The sequence below is a fragment of the Rhipicephalus sanguineus genome, chromosome 3, assembly GCF_013339695.2.
Source record: "Rhipicephalus sanguineus isolate Rsan-2018 chromosome 3, BIME_Rsan_1.4, whole genome shotgun sequence".
Lineage (NCBI taxonomy): Eukaryota > Metazoa > Arthropoda > Arachnida > Ixodida > Ixodidae > Rhipicephalus > Rhipicephalus sanguineus.
The window spans coordinates 228,249,871-228,269,132 of NC_051178.1; the positions used below are offsets into that span (position 1 = coordinate 228,249,871).

General features: G+C 46.5%; 1 protein-coding gene across 1 annotated transcript in view; it reads right to left on the bottom strand.

Annotated features, from left to right (window-relative positions):
• LOC119388351 (hemicentin-2-like) overlaps window positions 1-17,250 on the bottom strand; it is a 28,382-nt gene extending 11,132 nt beyond the window's left edge. Inside the window, exons 1-6 of the mRNA XM_037656061.2 lie at window positions 16,923-17,250; window positions 12,825-13,115; window positions 11,912-12,220; window positions 8,702-9,001; window positions 8,095-8,223; window positions 7,113-7,140 (exon numbers count right to left, since the gene is read on the bottom strand). Of these exons, the coding sequence (XP_037511989.1) occupies window positions 7,113-7,140; window positions 8,095-8,223; window positions 8,702-9,001; window positions 11,912-12,220; window positions 12,825-13,115; window positions 16,923-17,043 (1,178 nt within the window). The 5' untranslated portion in view covers window positions 17,044-17,250. The remainder of the gene's footprint in view (window positions 1-7,112; window positions 7,141-8,094; window positions 8,224-8,701; window positions 9,002-11,911; window positions 12,221-12,824; window positions 13,116-16,922) is intronic.
• Between the last annotated feature and the right edge of the window lie 2,012 nt (window positions 17,251-19,262).

Consider the following 19,262-nt stretch of genomic DNA (forward strand, 5'->3'; position numbering starts at 1 on the left):
CTTTTTTTAAGCATTGGCGCCGAGTCTACATATTGATGGCTTGCACGTAACGTCATGGACGCCGCTTCTGAATGTACTGGTACTCCACGATGGTGGTTTTGATGACAAACAAATTTCGACAATGTGAAAACGACGTGGCAGGAGCGTCTCTGTGCGTGCGTAATGAAATAACCTGCACGTGATGTTTTGATAGCATTAATGTGGCATCGCAAGCGTCGCGTCTCCACATGCTGGTGCTCCAACATGGTTGTTTCCGTGACCTCAATGCAAGCCATCTGTAGACCATTTGCCAACAAATTTATGGATACTCAGCCAACGTCTCTCCGGTATACCCGGCTTGTAAGAGAGAGATAAAGTGAGACAGATAGAGAGAGTGCCATCACTCCAAAGGAGTTTTCTGAGTGCCATCCCTCTTCTGTGAATCGGGAATATGGACGCATCTTCTCGATGGTGGGCGTACATGACAAATGTACGCACCGGTGCCTCGGTAATCCCCCGATGGTTTCATGGCTGGGAACATCACAATCGCAGGTAACGGTCTCAGGCAACGCGCTTCAATTTTGGTAGGTGGCTGAGCAACTTCTGTTTACTTAGTTTATGTTTGCCATTCGAGTTCCTCTAGATATCAGGGCAATCACTCTTCTTCGAAGACACCGTCGTGGTGCGGTGGCAGAAGACAGCGACGGTTACCGTCGTTGGAATCTGAGTGATCGTAATATTGAAGCTACGATGCTTTTCGAGCCAATGGCTGGCAGGTTTCAACTAAATTACTTTGACGCAGGGGTGTCTATAGCATCGGCAAATACAACGAGAAGACTACAATAAACGGTGATTTATATAAAACAAAAAGAAAGAAAATTGATGGCAACTTTCGACTTCTATTACCAAACCAGTTCTGTAATATTCGCTCTTTTCTTAGGTGTGTGACATCATATTAGGATATTGTTATTGGAGTATGGCTCTACCCTTACTTCTTGAACACCAAAGCGAAAAAATTCACCCACGGTTACGATGCAGCCTAATGCGAATTCTGAGCGCAGCTTCATGTTGGGGCAAGGACAACTGTGTTTGAAGTTTTTCCTTTCCGCAAGGTATCGACTAAGCCATAAATCATAATTTTTGTGAAGTAGGACAGCGCCCACTACGCCATTATTCGTCTTTCTGCGAATAAGTGAGGTACCCGCTACACGTCTGTAAGGTATTATGTGCACTTTGTCGATGCTGCATGTGGCTGATGGCGATGAAGAATTATGGCTGAGCACTTTGCAGTGTGTGGGAAGCATTAAACCACACACTCCTTGCGCAGTTAGCATTGTGTGATGACTGGTTGTTATTTCACTCTTCTACCACGCCATGGTACATAGGTTAGCGCGATTCCTTGCCCGACATGACGCCTGTATAGGGTCTTTCCTGTGGCACCCACTTCGTTTTCGTTTGACACTCGCGGCTGCTGTACACGGTAGTGGGGCTTGCCCAGTTCCTGTGGCATGTACTCGATCACGCGGTTACGCCACCGACGGCGACAGCGACGGCGACGCCGCTCAACGCAAGAGCGGGCGCCTAAGAGCTGCGCTCTAAAAAAATGGAGTAACCGCTGCAGTAGTTTGTTCATGCATCTTCAGAAACGCTTCTGAAGTTGAGGAGAAAACACTCATGCAAATCTGCTATCCTTTAACATGGAAATCCCACATTCAAAAGTGTGGCCAGGTTAAAATGTGGCCCAGGTTAGCGGAAGCGCTACTATTGCAAAGCCATGATCAGCACTGCAACGCTGGAGCTGGTCGAGCAGGGTACGATTCCGGCTCGAACGCGATAGCGTTAGAGGGCTCGTTTACAGAAATTCCGCCGTCGGCGTCGATAACGGCGTCGGTGACGGCGTCGCTTGTGAGAGAAAAGTCATCCGAGACCAAAAAATCGAGAAAGATGCAAATAAAACAATCAAAATATTCGGCCCCATTGAGGATCGAACCCGGGCCGTTTGCGTGGAAAGCAGGTGTCCTACCACAAAACCACGATGTTACTTGCAACTGCTTTGACAAAAAAATTACGCCATCTCTCGCTATAAAGGGGACCATGAGGCGATGCGAAGCCGGAGCATTTGCACGATCGCGTTCCGTTGGCGCTCGTTGGGCATGCTACCGACCTCGGGCATGCTACCAACCTTGCGTCGTGGAACGCGAAGAGGAACACTACGCGCGTCGTGTCTACCCTCTAGCCTGGCCGTTAATTCGCATAGGGTGAGCGGGGAACGCGGTCGACAGGCGCGCGAGAGGGAGGCAGCGTAGGAGAGGAGAGAGAGGGGACGCGCATGCGCTGGCGCTCATCGCGGCGCTGCGCAGGAGAGAATTTCGGCATGTCGAGCCCGCATTTCTGAGGAGTCAACCGAAGCAAGCGCTGGACTGAACGCGCGCAGTGCTCTACCACTTGAAGTAGAGGAGACTAGAGGAGGAGAGTAGCGCATGCGCCACGAGAGCAGAAGCGAGAACGCAGAAGAAGCGCAAGCAGGTGCTGGTAGAGAAGTGGAGAGAGTAACGCGCAGCTGTTCTAGAGAGGGAAGGAGGAGAGTTGCGCATGCGTAGTGTGAGTGCGGACTACCAGGCCGCGGGACATACCCACGAGCAAGAGATGCTTCGAATCTAAAACACTACATAAATGCCATGTAGTGGAAGGAGTCTCCTTAACACATTTTGTTCGCCACGTGTTACGACGAAAATGAGCCCATTCGGCGATTGGTCCGCGCATTCGCGAGGCCATCAAACTACGTTTTTTGTGCGACACCATGCTTCGAAAAAAGCCGGGATAGTGCACCTATCGCCGCTAAAAACGCACACAAACTTGCAAACAGCTCCAAAAGTGGACAATTATCTTCATCTGGCGGAGAACATATCAAGCAAACAGCATACATTATATAATGTGCTGCCATCTGTGAGGCATTGTGAGAAACATGTCTTGACTCTAGCCAACGCCTCCTCTAAAAATATGCCGGCCGTGTGAGCCAGAAACCTCCTGCCCTACCCTTTCCCTCCTTCACCGTTTCTAATGAGGGCAGTAGCTGGCGATCCTTGCGGTGGCCGCTGGCAACACACATTTGCGCATGCGCACATTACCCCCCTCGACGTCACACCACGCCAGACCCACTGAAAAGAATAGGGGAGAGCGTGGCGCCATCTCTCGACAAGCGACCACAACTCAAGGCAGGACGGCTACAATGGGATAGCCAGCGACACCGCAGGCATGTTTCTAAAGGAGGCGTTGCTCTAGCACAGGGAAGTGCTTTAGGTCGAAAACCTGTACCATTCCTATAAATACATCGCGCGCGCGATGTATTTATAGTGTGTGTGTGTGTGTGTGTGTGTGTGTGTGGTGTGTGTGTGTGTGTGTGTGTGTGTGTGTGTGTGTGTGTGTGTGTGTGTGTGTGTGTTTGTAACGACACACATTAATAAGTATGCACTTAGTGGTTGAAGTGCGCACTAGGGGCCGGATTTCGCTCACGCGAACTCTTAAAGGCGAAGCTTAAGGGTCCCCTAATTTTGTTGTCTTATTGCGCGCAATAGCTGCGAAGGACACCGGCGGCGGCGGACAGCATCGCCACCACAATTTACTGCCGTTGTGGGCGATTTCGCTGTAAAAGAGCCTTTCATTTCATTTCTCACTGTACCATCTCCATGCTTTCCACAACCTTTCTTCTTCTCTGATAACCCCATCATCCTGGCGATTGCCTTTTCTCGGCTCTTGTCTATTTAAACACCCTGAAAAGCCTGACACACTTGTCTAGACGCATTCCAGGGTTTCGAAGCTTCAAAGGATCGCTCACCTGTATAATGACTCGCAGACGGGTGGCCCCGCCACACGAGTCGTCCGGCATGACGCATTTTCCTCGCGGCGTGTCACACGTTTGCATAATGGCCCCGACACCCCATGCGGCTCGAAAGCTTTGCCTGTTGCTCCATCGCAGACCTCCAAGTCCGTTAGAGCAAAGCCATTATTGCAGCTACGACAGTGTAAAGGCATCCTCCCTCTCTCCGCATTCCTTTCCATTTAAGCGTGTCCCGCCTGTGCGATTTTTATTCTGTTAGTCGGCATCGGCAACGAGCAGCAAGTGCGGAAAGCTGCTAGCGTCAAACTTGTCGCACGCCTACACCCTATGTTTACGCGCATAAATATCGCTTGCAAGAGGGAAGCACCAGCAATCCAGAGCAGTGTTTCGTTTAAGTTAGTGCGATCTTATTTTAACGGATAACATCGAGTACAGTTTGGCGCAGCGACGTTTCACAAATCCCACCGAAAAACTGAGAAGGAAATGCCTCGTAGCTGCTACAGATAAGCTTTTATTTCCGTCGCTTTTCGGGCTGGACATGAAATTTGTGCTTTGTATTTCACCAGAGCATGAGGCTCAGTAACCTGCGATTCACTGATGACATTGCATTGACGAGTAACGCGGGAGACGAATTACAGCTCATGATTACTGAACTGGATACGGAAAGTAGAAGAGTAGGTCTGAAAATTAATATGCATAAAACTAAAGTAATGCGGAACAATCTTGGCAGAGAACAGCGCTTTGCGATAGGTGGCGAGACACTGGAAGTTGTAAAGGAGTACGCCTACTTAGGACAGGTAGTAACCGCTGAGCCGAACCATGAGAGTGAAATAACTAGAAGAATAAGGATGGGATGGGGCTCATTCGGCAAGCATTATCAAATCATGAATGGTAGTCTACCACTATCCCTCAAGAGGAAGGTATATAACAGCTGCATGTTACCGGTACTTACCTACGGAGCAGAAACCTGGAGACTCATAAAGAGGGTTCAACTTAAATTGAGGACGACGCAGCGAGCGATGGAAAGGAAAATGATAGGTGTAACCTTAAGAGACAGGAAGAGAGTAGAGTGGGTCAGGGAACAAACGGGGGTTAAGGATATCATAGTTGAAATCAAGAAGAAGAAATGGATATGGGCCGGGCACGTAGCACGTCGGCAGGATAACCGGTGGTCACTAAGGGTAACTGACTGGATTCCAAGAGATGGCAAACGTGTGAGGGGGAGACAGAAAATTAGGTGGGTAGATCAGATTAAGAAGTTTGTAGGTATAACGTGGCAGCAGAAAGCACAGGACGGGGTTGATTGGCGGAACATGGGAGAGGCCTTTGCCCTGCAGTGGGCGTGGAGAGCCTGATGATGATGATGATGAGGCCCATCCCTTGGCAGCAGCACGGCTACTATGTATGCGGCATGCTCCCACGCAGCGGTAACAGTAGGTGCGCATTTACAGTGTATCTGGCTATTGTGGCGTCATTCAACGCTTCGAAGTTCGCATAGTCCAAAGAAGAAATTGCCAATAATATCTGTCTATTCCAAATTATCATTTCCTGTCCCATGCCTTGTTTACCTGTGCGCACTAATGCACTTACTCGATCCTGACGAGACATGTTGTTTTCCAATGGTGTCTTTCCATTCTGTTCAGACGAACAGATTTTATAACTTTGAGTTCAAACGAGTTGATTCTATTTAAATAAAACCAAACATATTTGTTAATTTATTTAACTCAGTCATACGAGCCCTAACTTCAGTGGTGAGTATGGTCATATCACAGACTGGCTATCGTAACCACACGCCGAAATACTAAATGACCCTTCCAACGACAGGAGTGTTTCCAGCCAAACCAAGGCGCTTTTAAGTGGCAGTGGCAGCTTAGAGAGGCTATATTTCTCACGTTTTCCCCCTCCTATGCTTTTCAGATGCCTTTACTTTGTCTACGCTATTCCTTCCGGCTGTCTTCTCCTCTTTCCTTCCCAGCCGCGGCGGCCGCATTTTCGATGGAGGCGAAAATTCTACAGGCCCGTGTACTTAGATTTAGGTGCACGTTAAAGAACCCCAGGTGGTCAAAATTTCCGGTGACCTCGACTACAGCGTCTCTCATAATCATATAGTGGTTTTTGGGGCGTTGAGCCCCAACACTTAATAATTATCTCCTTTTTCCTTGTCCTTGTGTAGGGTAGCAAACCAGAAGTTAAGGTCCACGCCTTTTCCTCATTTGTTCCTTTCTATTTCTTGCTCTCTCTTCTAAAATAGAGATTGACGACGACGCTACAGAAAAATCTAATATGGCAGATATACACGTATCCAATAATCTCGCATCAAAGCCTATTAACGCATATAATGTAAACACGTATGAACACACGTGTTAATACAAGGTTATGTGATACGCGTCATGTGTGTCTTATAGCATTTTTTGATATGGAAGTGTTCGTGGCTTGCGCGACATTCCTCCTTCAGGCATAAATAATCCTTTTAAAGACACAGCGATGACTGACAACATGACGACCACGCTTTCGCCGCAATGCTCATGCTCCAATAGGCAAACGAAGTAGAGTCGGGCATTGAAATAAAAGTTTTGCTGTCAAAAGGTGTGGCCGCTATGCTCATACACGAGTCTATGTCTGCAGCGGATTCCGCTATGCGTACAGTCGAGTGCGTGGCACATCTACTAAATTGTTTGAACGTTCCAACTCTGCAATAAGATGGAAAACTTGGAGAGTATCGTTGTATCGCATATCGTTATAGCGCTGAGTGATAATGCACAAGAGGCGAATAACACGCGGCGAGCAAGAACACTTATAATGCTCCAAAAGTGAACGATACCAGTCCCGATGATGTACCAAAGACAGGTGCACTTTTTTACAAAATTCAGATACTTGTGTTTTCACCTTTCAGGGAATGCCAATTGGTCAACCCTTGTACAGCAATGTAATTTAAATGTTGATCGACAGTAAATGGTCGGCTTTCTTATAAGATGAGTCTGTGAAATTATCGTTTGTTTGTGTTGTTTATTACTTACGTGATAATTCGCAATATTTGTTTTTACCCAAATCCATTCTCACATGGGCATACGACAGAAACAGTTATTTTGTTTCGCTTCTTTCGCCAACATATTGCCACGCTCGAACACTGCTTCACGGCCAGCGTCGAGCGTTGATAACCGTCCTTGCTGGTCAAACTCGAACACATCAAAAATAAAAGAACAAGCGAGCGTGGCAATATATTTTATGTCAAGGCACATCTAACGCCAACTGCGTAGTCACTCCCCACTCCCCACAAATCCACAGACGTACTCACCTTTCATTCCTATTCCAAACGTTTTGACCTGCATCGCAAGAAAGAAAAAAAAAACATGGACGTCAACGCCTTTTCACTGGTTAGGGCGCGCTAACGATTCCAATAACGAAAGGAAGCAAGAACGGTTATCCTTGGTGATGATTAATGTCAGATAACGATGAATTACGTGAAAACGACGTAACGTCCTTCGCTTAATCATATACAAAGAAAGCAGGTCTTCATTCTCGTACATTAAATCATCTCGTGTGAGCTCTAATGTACCATTTTTACTCTCTATCTCAGTGGACTGCAAGATGCTACAAGAGGCCTGAATTCTACAAGATACAAGAGGCTATCAAGTGAGCAATGATTCACTTTTTGTTCGGGCGTCCTTCATTCTTGATGTAAAAAATTGGAATGAAGGAGCAAGTGAACGTGTTTTATACTAAGGTCTCCAGAGAGGACACTACGTGCTTAAGTGTCGTTCCGTGCCACCCGAAGGGTGGTAACGTGTAGGTTAATGCTCCAAGATAGTTAAGCAGTTAGGCAGCCAGGCCAGAAGACTCTTCTCCTGCATGCAGAATTTCCTGCACATATACCTTACTTCTCCTTTATCGTGCCTCCCTAACCGAAGCCTCACTGCCATTTTTTTGCGCCTGATAAATTAGTACTCTTCTTTATATTTTGTGTGAGTCAATTCCAGTTCCTTCCTTCGGCTAAAAAAGTAATAAAAATTATCGCAGGGAGGGGCTTTCGTTATTGAGGCGTTGAATGACCAAAGTGGCTGAACGTGACTAACTGAATTATATTTCGCAATATTGTTATATTTCGCAATAACGTCATATGAGTGCCTAACCGTGGTTCAGCCTGAGCTCAATAAGCCTGAGATCAGAGCTTGAAACGAGTAGCTGTAAAGGACTTCACTGGAACTAGCGTCTACGCGAAACTTCTCCGACAAGTGACAATGATATAAGATTCAGGCCTAGAAGGAGCGCTACCTTACCCCTGTTGAAGAGGATCTTCCGCCTGAACTTGCCCAGCGTAAGTGCGATGAATACGATAAGGAATGCGGCCACGGCGCTCAGTGCAGCTGCCCAAAGCGTTGTAGATCCTAGGGACCACTCTGCGTCTGCTGCGTGCAAAGTGAGAAGTATGGGTTAGCGAGGGCTTGACGCAAGCAATACCACCTTCAGTTAATATCATATATCTTTAGTTTTGCTGGTTTGGCGTGAAAGTGCTGTAAGAAGCACCCTAATTCTTTTATTTGAAATGAAATTATTTTAAATGACTTTAGAAATGAATTAACAACTGAAGTCTTTTCCTCATTTGAACTTGGAACTTGCTTTATGGTGGCTGCTCTAAAACCGACGATGAGAGTGTGAACGTTGTCTGCATCTTTCAGTGCCGCTGAATACAAGGCTAAGTACCACATTTTGTTAATGGCACACAAATGATAAAATAAATTGACGTCAGTAACAAGCGGTACGTACTTTTGTGATGAATATATCTTCCGCGTCTGCCGTTTCGTTCCATTGTTGCGTCATATTTGTATCTTTAGATATACTTATTCAGGAGTGAAAGTTCATGGCTAAACACGAACTTGTGCTCACCTTTGCTGACCAGTCCCCTGCCCACCGGCAGCGTGAACACGGTCAAATGGACGGGCTCGCTGCGGCCATTGGCGTTGATGCCGTACAGCGCCATCTGGTAGCGCGTGGCTGGCCTCAGCGAGTGAACTCTGAAACTCGGCTGGCCGGACGTGAAGTTTGTCACGATGGGCGCGCTCTGACCATCCTGCAGCTCTAACAGAAAAGTCTGCTGTTGGCCCGCACCGCTGCGCTGGCACACGACGTGCACGCCTTCTGACGTCACTTCCTCGACGCTGCAGTTATATGGTGTCACTGGAGGGCCTACAGAAAACAGGAATCATAGGGTGTTTTTAGTGAAAACCGAAATAACCTGCGCCGACGCCGACACCGACGGTCAATTTTCGCGTTTGATGGGTTACCTAACGCTTCCACCTTAGTAGTTGTGTAACCTTGACAAAAGCATTTTACTTCCTTTTGGCGCACATACTTACCTTGAGGCTTTGAAATCGTAATCCACGTTATGACGGCGACAATACTGCTAGCACGCAAGAAGTGGCACTACTTGGTTTTCTCCCATCAATATCAGTGGTCTGAAAAACTGCAAAATTACTTCTGATAATCCCAATTGGGCTCCTCAGTAGTGCGATATTTTGTATTGAGTGTGATTATGGTGCGTGATTATCACAACGACGTAAGTATACAGCGCGGTAGTAAACACGGACGACAAGAAACACGGACGACAAGAATCACCAACTCGCCAAATCGTCCACCTTGATTATCACAACGCACCAATCTTGTCTGCACTGTGCTAGACATATGACCTTATAGTGCTTGCTCACTTTGATCATTACTTGCAGCTGCAGCTTAAGTTTATCGCAGTGTTTGCAGAATTGCTTTATTCCGGCAAATGTTGCAACGGCTGTGCACTGGTAACCGAGCACTATTTACGAGCACGTAGTTTTTTTATATGTGTATCTTTCAGCAAAATTTCCACTCTCGAGTACGTTGCGACCTTGTGACTGTGAGCTCGTGATGAGCTCGCGACTGTAGCCGTTTATGGCTGCAGATAAACGAAGCCCCAAAAAGCTGAGATCGAACACAACCCTGAGGCCATCTTTGTCGAAACTTCTAAATTTATGAAGGACGTAAAAGAAACGGACCTCGTCGTAGAAGCCACATGCATAATACATTTCATACATATTCTTCGTATTGTCTTAAGCAATGTACGACTAGGGCCAGTGTGACGCAGTTCGTGGCGGCACCAAGTCTCACCAACAGTCTCAAAACAGTGGCACTAAACGCTGGGCTAATAAAACGCTATTACATCCCTTCTTTCTTTTAAGTGCATGTTACATTAAGTAATATTTAGGTTGAGCATCACTTGGCCGCAGTCGAAGGCTTATGATTCTGAGATAACTACTAAGGTCATAGCCATATAGACAGATCATAGTTAAATCGATTTGATTACTTAGGCAATATTTGATTTTGTACTGGTAACCTAATGCAGCTAAATTACGGAGCACGGAATGGTAAACCTAAGCAAGCTGGCGCTGTATTGGCACATTTAAGGAGAGAGACCAGCGGCTGCACATCACCACATTTTCTTTCAGCCAGCTCAGCTGTCTTTTCATCGTTTCTTTCTCATTCGTTTTTGTGTTTGTCCTCCTTGCAAAGCGGATCACCATCAAATAACTATCGTTCTCGTCGTATATGCTGCTCTGTTGAAGGCCTGCTTACCTAGCTATTATTTTTTTCACCCTTTCCCGGCGCGCCAGATTTCGCCTCTCCGAGCTTACGAGTTTGCACAGAAGCACTTACTTTGTAGCCCTTTTTACGCATTTCCTTTTTAATATATGTTTTGCCGGAGACACTGGCGCCTGGTCTCTGCTGGGTGAAACACTTTAGCACCGTTCGATCAGTCGACCGTAAAGAGAGCTCGGCACTGCGGTAGCAGCGTGGCTTGCGAGGAAAGTGTGAAAAAAAGGAGGTCACCCCGCGGACCACCTGCAAGCAGAGGTAAGGATAGGAGAGGTCGTAAAAGCGCTACAGTCTGCAGCGCACCACTCCAAGGGTTGCGTGTTCGACCCCGGGCTCACCGAAAGAACAGCTAGGCTGAACATGTACTACGCATTACCGGTCTCCCTTTCCTCGCCTTGTGAGCTTCAGGAGAGCTAGACAGAAAGAGTTGGGAAAAAGGAAAGTCGTGGTAGGGTGATCAGAAAAATGTTTCCTCTGGTTTCCATTAACTTCCTGATATTTCTGTTCTCTCGCTTCCTTCATGAATCAAGCTGTGTTTCTACTCGGCTTTTACTGTTTAAATAGTATTCTATTTCTGTCCCAGTTGAAACTGCCTCTGTCAGGGAGAGCGAGGTATCGTTGACCAACGTAGCTTCCTTGCATCATACTTGCAGAAATGAAACAAAAAGTTAAGATAGACTGCTAGCATTCTTCACACTGTTTTTCATTATAAAAACATTTTTCGTGCTGTTTTCTGTGGTGAAGTGGCGTTAATCCGGAACAACCTTTAGCATATCTCATGCTACCACCGAGTTATAGAAACATCGCATTTTTCTCATGTAGCAACGCCCCTACCTGCTGGCTCTCAGTGACATTTTACTGGTATTCCGAGAAAGAAATGTAAACGCCATGGAACGATATCTTAAGCTGCGCAATTCTTCCTCACGCGTTGCTCTACAGTGAATTGGACTGACGCCTACCATCAAATCAGCATGTCTCGAATACATATGTAAACACATATTCAGAAGCAGTGAAAATTATTCACCTACTGTCTTGCGGTTGAGATGCTGCAACTAGCATCTGTTTCGAGAAGGACTTCAACTAAAATGGCTAGTAATTGCTAACCCGTAGGTAGGCTCCTTAATTTTGGGCCAGAGTTCACGTGCTGTGCTCGAGTGCATTGTTCCGCATTTATATTACCGCGATGTACGGAGATTAAAATCAGGTACCACTGTGTGAGTTAATTAATTAAGTAATAAATAATGAATTATTAGTTTCATTACATGACATTTAACGAGTAGCTACAGTCGACGTACCGTCGATTCAAGTGTCTTCGATTGAGCTTAATTATAACGGACAGGAATAGTCATACATTTGGAAGTGATCATCAAACCAATGAGTAAATGGTATCATCGGCTAAACGAAGCGCTTTCAAGTAGCGAAGAGCAGCTTACCTAAAAATTACTGCTAGTGAGTGTAAAGAGGACAACTCACCGACAGGATGTATCTGAAAGATGCAAGGCTCGAGGCTGTCGCCGACGGCGTTGCGAGCGCGACAGTAGAGCGTGCCGTAGTCGGCGTCCGAGCGCGGTGTGTAGCGCAGCACCGAGCGCAGCGGGGCCCCCGGTGGCGTCGAGAAGCTGGAATTCGGAGACAGCGGAGCGGCGCGGTGCGCCTGGTGGAATGACCAGGAGAAGGTGACGTTGCTCGGATCAGCCTCCACGTCGCATTCCACCTCCACTGTCTCGTGCTTCGCCACCGAGTGCGAGTGCTCTAGATGGCCCGAGTGGCACACCGGCGAATCTGCAAGCACAGTGACCACGTGAGAAACAACAACGATGGGGGTGGTTTGAAAGGCGCAGAAAAAAGCAGGAGAAGGGTTAATTAGCTGCAAGTAGCAGGTTGTGTGTGAACTGGAGGAGTAGCGGACGATATGAACATTAATGTTTGAGGTGAAGTATTTCACTGAAATGTGGCTTTGTTGTAAAAAGAGCCTGCGTGGGGGATTGCACGCTTTACAGGGGCAACTAGCTTCGTCGGTCTGGGCGCAAGCACATACACCTGCGCCTCTCTTATTTGCCTAAGGAATACAGTTGCCACACCACGGTTAAGGGAATTTAGATGCCTTTCCCATCCTATTTTATTAAACACGAATCTCCGTCGCAAACCAACCGGTAACAAACAGAAGCCAGTATTGAGGCAGCAAACTTCGGGTATTTCATTTGACTTTTCCGATGCAGTTGACAGTTTCTTTCGCCGTTACATTACATATTTCGTAAATACCATACACCGGTTATTGCGGCATATGTTAACAAGCGTTCGTTAAGAAAGCTGCTAAACAAAGCGTCAGCCCTAAACAAACAGGGACGCCATGAGGGGTAACATGAAATTGAACATGGAAACTCACGAAGAACCCTGAGCCGGAGACGGTTGCTTTCGGCTTCACCTTCCGAGTTGGCAGCGTGGCAGGCGTAGAAGCCACTGTTGGTACGGTTGACAGAGCGAAGCGCCAGCGACTGGTTGCTGACGATGATGCCACGGGAACCGTCGGTGTGGAGGTCGCGACCATCGAAGGTCCACGACACCTCGCTCACCGGTGGGTTTGAGCGAACGCTGCACTCGAAGTAGATGTCGATGCCCTCGTGGATGTTGGACGGTCTAAGGCCGCTGCCTAGCCGTAGCTGCACCACCGGTTTGTCTGCAAAAGTTTAACGCACTCAAATCGTTTCGTTCATGCAAACCGAGTGGAACTAGCCGACGACGACAGGTGTACTGTCAACCAAAACATGGCTGGTGCCTGTCTTAGGACGGTGACAAATGCGCAAGGCACGTCTGGAATAGTGATTGATAATACGATGAGAACGTATCGTCTGAGAACTCGGCAATCATTAAATAGTTGCGTAACATTCCGCTGAAGTGCCTCAAAAGTAAGGAGCACTGTTCATGTTTCTGTTCTAACTAAGGTTACTAGTTCGACGAAGCAGCACCGCTGCTGTTTCACAGCTACCTACGACTGGTCGAGCAAAACCTGCATTATTAATGTAATCTTTTATTGCACAAATTAGCTTTACCAGTTCACATTGTCAGTAGAATGAGAAAATATGAAGTAACAGAAAATGATTTTGTTTCCGACGTTCTTCTTCTTTTGTTGTTTTTCGCCGTTGCGAACACATAACTGTGTGTTGTGGACTAGGAGCTGTCCACGGCGGAATAGCAAGTGGAATTCGCTCATGATTTCGTGAATAATAAATGAAAGCTCTCTGTTACCTGTTTTTAATACATTTGAAAATACACCAATAATGATGATGATGCAAACTTTATTGGGGTCCAGAGAAGACGCAGGGGAGACCCCGCGCCACCCGGCTAGTCCCACGGCAATGGTAGTTTTTCAGTGAGCATTCGTTATGCCGAGAACACTGAATAGGCTGATGAAGAAGTATCACAATCGTGCTGAAAAAAAAAAAAAACATGGTTGATCCCTCAGTCAGAGCAATCGGTATAACACGAAAGTGAACCGTGTCTTCACAGGAGTAGTTGACTGTTTATTGTAAATTGATGTATGAGAGCCTGCACAACGCCTATTTGTGTTTAGCGGCTATAGAACCTCTGGACGTGGATGTACCCACATTGGCGCTTAGCGGCACATCTTCATCCCGGCGACTAACGTCCATGATCTTGACTTAACACGTGGGGTAGCTGAAGTAGTTTACATACACCCAGACACAGCATAGGGTTAAACCCGCGCGAACATGTCATCAACACGCACGTAATGAACACTGGTACTCGATAGCACTGATTCAAAGCGTCGCCATCTGACGAGACAAACGCCAAGTCGTGCGCTGCCCAGTATTAGGGTAACCTACTCGTGTTCTCATGCCACACGCACTTCAGGAACGTGAGAGGCAGAGCTCGTAGCTTGAGCCGTGAGCGCGGGAAGGCGTTCCGCAAACCGCTGGCGCCCCTCTCTCGCTCCACCAAAGCATTTTCTGTGCCGCTTACTTTGGCAGTTTTATTGGCCGGTGCTATCGCACTCGAAGCAGTGGGCGGCGGAAAAACGCCGTTGGTGCATCTGAAAGCTTTCTGTCGAGGAGTCGTCACGCTAACACGACGCGAAAAGCAAAGCATGTACTGCGTCGTCACCAAAGCGAATCATCGGGTACGGCGCATTGCACCGACCGTAGAGTCTCCTACAATAATACATTGAAAGTCTCTCTTGCGATGACACTACTGAAGCACTCCCTGTCGGCATTCGTTAGTGTCATGATGCAGTATTTCACTTCACCGCTTCTAGACGGCGACACCTTCCCGCCAACGAAGGTCAATGTGAGAAAGAGGTGTGAGAGATGTAAGGCGCGCTTATAAAGCCTCATGCACATGCGTCTATTGCGCAGTGGGTAGTACGCCAGGCACCTTTCGCCCTTGAGCGAGAGGTAAAGGGCTCGATTGCTGGGTCATCCAAATCAACGAAATTTTTTGTTCTGGGTTTTCTTTTCATCTATTCATGCACATCTTACAGACATCACTTCCGTGACGGAAATGATGTCAGTAAAGTCTTGGTGGACTCCGGCATAAAACACGTTTGTGTAAAAAATAACAGTTCTTAAGAAAGAAGTATTAGGGTGACCTACTGTGACTTGCAGCCTAACTTCATGCAACATGACAAATTTTTGCGCTTTGACATAACTATGCTAATTTTGATGGGAAAGCCTAACCCATTCTCAAATATTGGTTTCTGCTCCTTGTTCTTTCAGACTGAAATAGAATACCTCGTTTGTGAAAAAGCTTTCAAATGTAAAAAAAAGTAATAATGCTGGTTATATGCCGTGAGTGAAAGCGTAGGGGTGTTCACAAAGAGAACTTCTGCACTCTTCTGTAAAGTTGTAACAGGCAACAGCTCTACAAACTTTGCGCATTACGTGCACGATCTAAACCAAGATTTTTTTCTTTGATAATGAAGGCAGTCTCTAAATAAAATTCACTGTAAGCTTGCAAAAGTCTGCTTCCTCATGGGCGCTTGTTCTTCTGATACCAATGCCAAGTTGCAAGACGCCAGAAGAATAGCTCAGAAGAAAGGTAGACCCTCGCAGCGCGCAGTACTAAAGAAAATGCTCCATCGGATGCTCCTTACCAACCAATTCTGCTAGGTTATTGTTGGAGTCAACGTTTCGCAACTGGTTTGTCGAGGCGCATTTCACGGAAGCTAGCGGTGCCTAGACATAAAATTTTCATCGGCTAGATGCTGGCAGAGCGGGGCACTTTTTTGCGAGCCCGTTCTCATGCTTGTTCTACAGTTTAGCTAGAATGCAGCTCATGGTCATCGACCTCTCACAAACGGGATGACGAATTTTCTAAGCATTTTCTCAGACGCACGTAAGAATCAGTTCCACTTAGCACTTCTTCTTTCGATTATTTTAAAAGTATGAACATCTAAGAGAACGTGCGCAAGTGTTCCAAGTGAAAAGGCTTAGCAAGCAGGCAGTGGAGTCGCGCTTCAAAGCATACGCGCCGTAAAGAGTCAATTATGGGAACCATCGGGTAGCACCATGATGCATTTTATTACTTACACCGTTTTCCGTTGAAGCTTTGTGAAAAAGTGCACGCCACTAGAGACGCATGCGTCCTCTAAGTTGCCTTGTCTCAAGACACGTTCAAGCTGACAGCTTTTCTTAGATAAGCACCTAAAAAAGTAGCGATAGTTCCTGGATAACTGGCAAAAAGAATATTCCTGCCGTTTAGGCCTTTTGCTGTTGTTGAATGTTTGGTAATTCCTTGCGCGTTTATTGCCTGTCTACTTCAGCTGTCTACTTCGTAAATTTCTCCGGTCTACAGCTCCCGGTTGGAGGCTGCACGTGCATCTGGCCACCACGTGGCCTTTGAGGCAAGAAAGTTCGATCATGAAAATATACACATAAAATTTTAAACAAGTCATACGCAAACCCGCTTCAGCCTGGGAAACTTATATTGACACAATCTAGAATAAATGGGCTTTTTTTCTGGATTGTAATGCTTACCTCGCGTTTCATACTCGTCGTCATACTAATTTCATTTAATTTAGCTTCCCACTCCACTGTTCGGCTGTATTGCTATTGGTATATGAAATTCATTGAACATTATTTTATTATTACACACAAAAGAATCCCCAGTCTCATGTTTTTCTGGTAAAACAATATGGGATGGCAAGCTCATGAAATATCAGTTACGGACCACTGTGAAACTTTGCTGCATACCAACGCTTATGTCGCTGTACATGAACTTGCCTCTCTATGTGGTTTCCTCTGTCCCCCGAATCCACCATGCAATATTGTAATTTCTGGCCCAAGGCTACAAAAGACATGAGTTGTCATATTTGAATAGATAAGCAGATGCGCGTCAAACACGGCAATGATGATGCACACTATAAGCTATATTCTGTGCATACCGCTGTTGAGATTTTTACGTGTCGCAACAACTGTCAGCTTCAGAAAGAAGCACCTTCTCCCCGAAACGATTCTCGGCCTTAGCTTACAGTGGACGTCGAGTGTCCAGGAGTCCTCTAGCGGTGCCGATGTGCTGCCTTGCGCTCCAGCAATCGCCGAGTTGGAAGCGAGGCAACGGAGCCGTGCGCCGTGGTCTCGATCTCCCGGCATGAAGTTTAGCACGCCCAGTGTGGTATTGGGCGAGATGACGTGCGTCTCAGTGTCGTTCAACTCATACGGCCCCAGAAACCAGCGAACAAGTGCCTCTGGTCGGGAGCCGTTCACCTGGCAAATCACCTGCGCCGGCAGCTCTGCCGACAGTGGTCCACGGGGTCCCTTGATCTCAACCGAGACTGGTTTCACTGCATAACGAAGTTAAAAGTTGATCAATCACTTCTTTTGTGACTGCGCAAATGACGCGGCTCTAGGATATGAAAGCCACAGACAGACTGTTTAATGTGTGCGGGACCTCGTCACTTAAAGCGATTAAATGTAATGAGCAGGCTGCATTGTTTTGTGCAGTTACAACAAGAAAGGATAATGACACGTTAGCACAATACCCAAACTCTTTTCTGGAATATTTCATGTTTTCTATGTTATCCTCTTGCACAATGCTTTGTATATTGAACTAAAAATAGCTTGGGCCACGATGTACCAAAAAAAAGAGAAGTTTTGAATCATTAGCAATATGCCTGTATGAAAATTTGTAACTCTTTCGTTCTTAAAATGATCGAACATTCTTATGTTGAAACAGCAATAGTGCCTGCATTAGCCAAAGCGTTTTTGGTTCACCAAACATATCTCAGTGAACGTGCCTTACAAAACATTAACGGCGTGTTCTTTCGTAAGTGCATAAAACGTTCGGAAAGAACACACAAATATTGGTCATTACAAAAAAAAAATTAAGGCAGATTCGCACTAGTGGCGTGAAGCCTGAAGGAACAGCGAAGTTGGGTGGCCTTCCTTATTTGTCTTTATTTTTCTCTTTCTCTCTCTTTTTCATTCTCTTTTTTGTCTGTTTATTTCTATTTCGTTCTTTCTTTCCCTTCATCTATTCCTTTTTTAACACGAAAGTGTTTTATGCCGGGGTCCACCACAGCTCCACTGATGTATTTCCGTCACGGATATGACGTTGTAAATTATAAAGATTAACAGTGGGCAAAGAAAAAAACCGGAAGAAAAAGTTCCGTCACCGGGAATCGAGCTTAGGACCCCTCACTCCGCAGCGCGCAGCGCGAAACGATTCGGCCACAAACGGCACGTTCTTCGCAATGCTAACGGCGAGCTATTTATGTACACCTTTTGCCGGTGGCTGTACTCAGAGATCTGTGTTACAGCGTGTTTTCGTTATCACTGGCGAGATGGCGCGAAGGGCTCGAAGAGCGTGAAGAGCGCGCTTGAAAGGTCTTCTTTGGTGCGACGAGCGCCCGCGTCTACGGGGCGTGGTCACTCATGCGTGCGCTTATCTCGTGATCGCGGTGGCTTGTACGTCTCGCGTTGAGAGCACGAAGGTCACTTGGCTCACGGCAGCGGCCGCTTTTGCGAAAGGAGCGCAGTGCTCACGCAGAAACAAGTTACAAATGTTACAGTTAGTTCGCTCTCATCCTGTGTATGTTCATTCCGTGCGTCCTTTCTGCTTCAGCAGCGCGTTGCAAGTTTCGAGCTGCTTGCCGTTCTTCGCGTGACATTACAATTTTTTGCTGTAGGATTCATTCCTTCGCCCTTGGGGCGAAACAATGCGCAACAAACGCCCAACTACGTCTGTGAAGACACGTTTCACTTTCGTGTTATACCGATTCCTATGGCAGAGGGATCATCCATGTTTTTTTTCGTTCTTTCTTTCTCCGTCTTCATTTTCTTTCTCTCTCGCTCACTAATTCTCGCTTCCTCTTTCTTTCTATCTCTCTCTCTCTCTCTCTTTGTATTTCTTTGTCTGTTTTTTCTATCTATTTTTGTGCCTGTTTCTCTCTCTTTCTCTCTCTGTCTAGTTCTCTCTCTGTATTTCCTTTCCTTCCTTTCTATTTCTTTCTTTCGCTCTCTCTGTACTCGTTTCCTCACCCATCCGATTTATTGCATTCCACGCCAGACAAATCGGCGGACGTATTCTGGGAGCGAAGCAGAAGATGAAGAAGAGGATGGAGAGAGCGCGTGCCAGCCGAGTTATTGCGTTCATGACGATAGCTTTTGCACAAGAATGACGGAGTTTCTTCGAGCTTAAACAGCTTCGCTGTTAAAACAAGGGAAAGTTAATAGCAAGTGCTGGACCCGAAGGATGCGTTACGTTGCTTGTTGCTATGCTAAGTGTGGCCTGCCATAGAAATCGAAAAAAGTCACAGTTTCGCCGCAAGGGCGAAGCAATGAATGCGATAGCAAGAAACTAATGCTATACG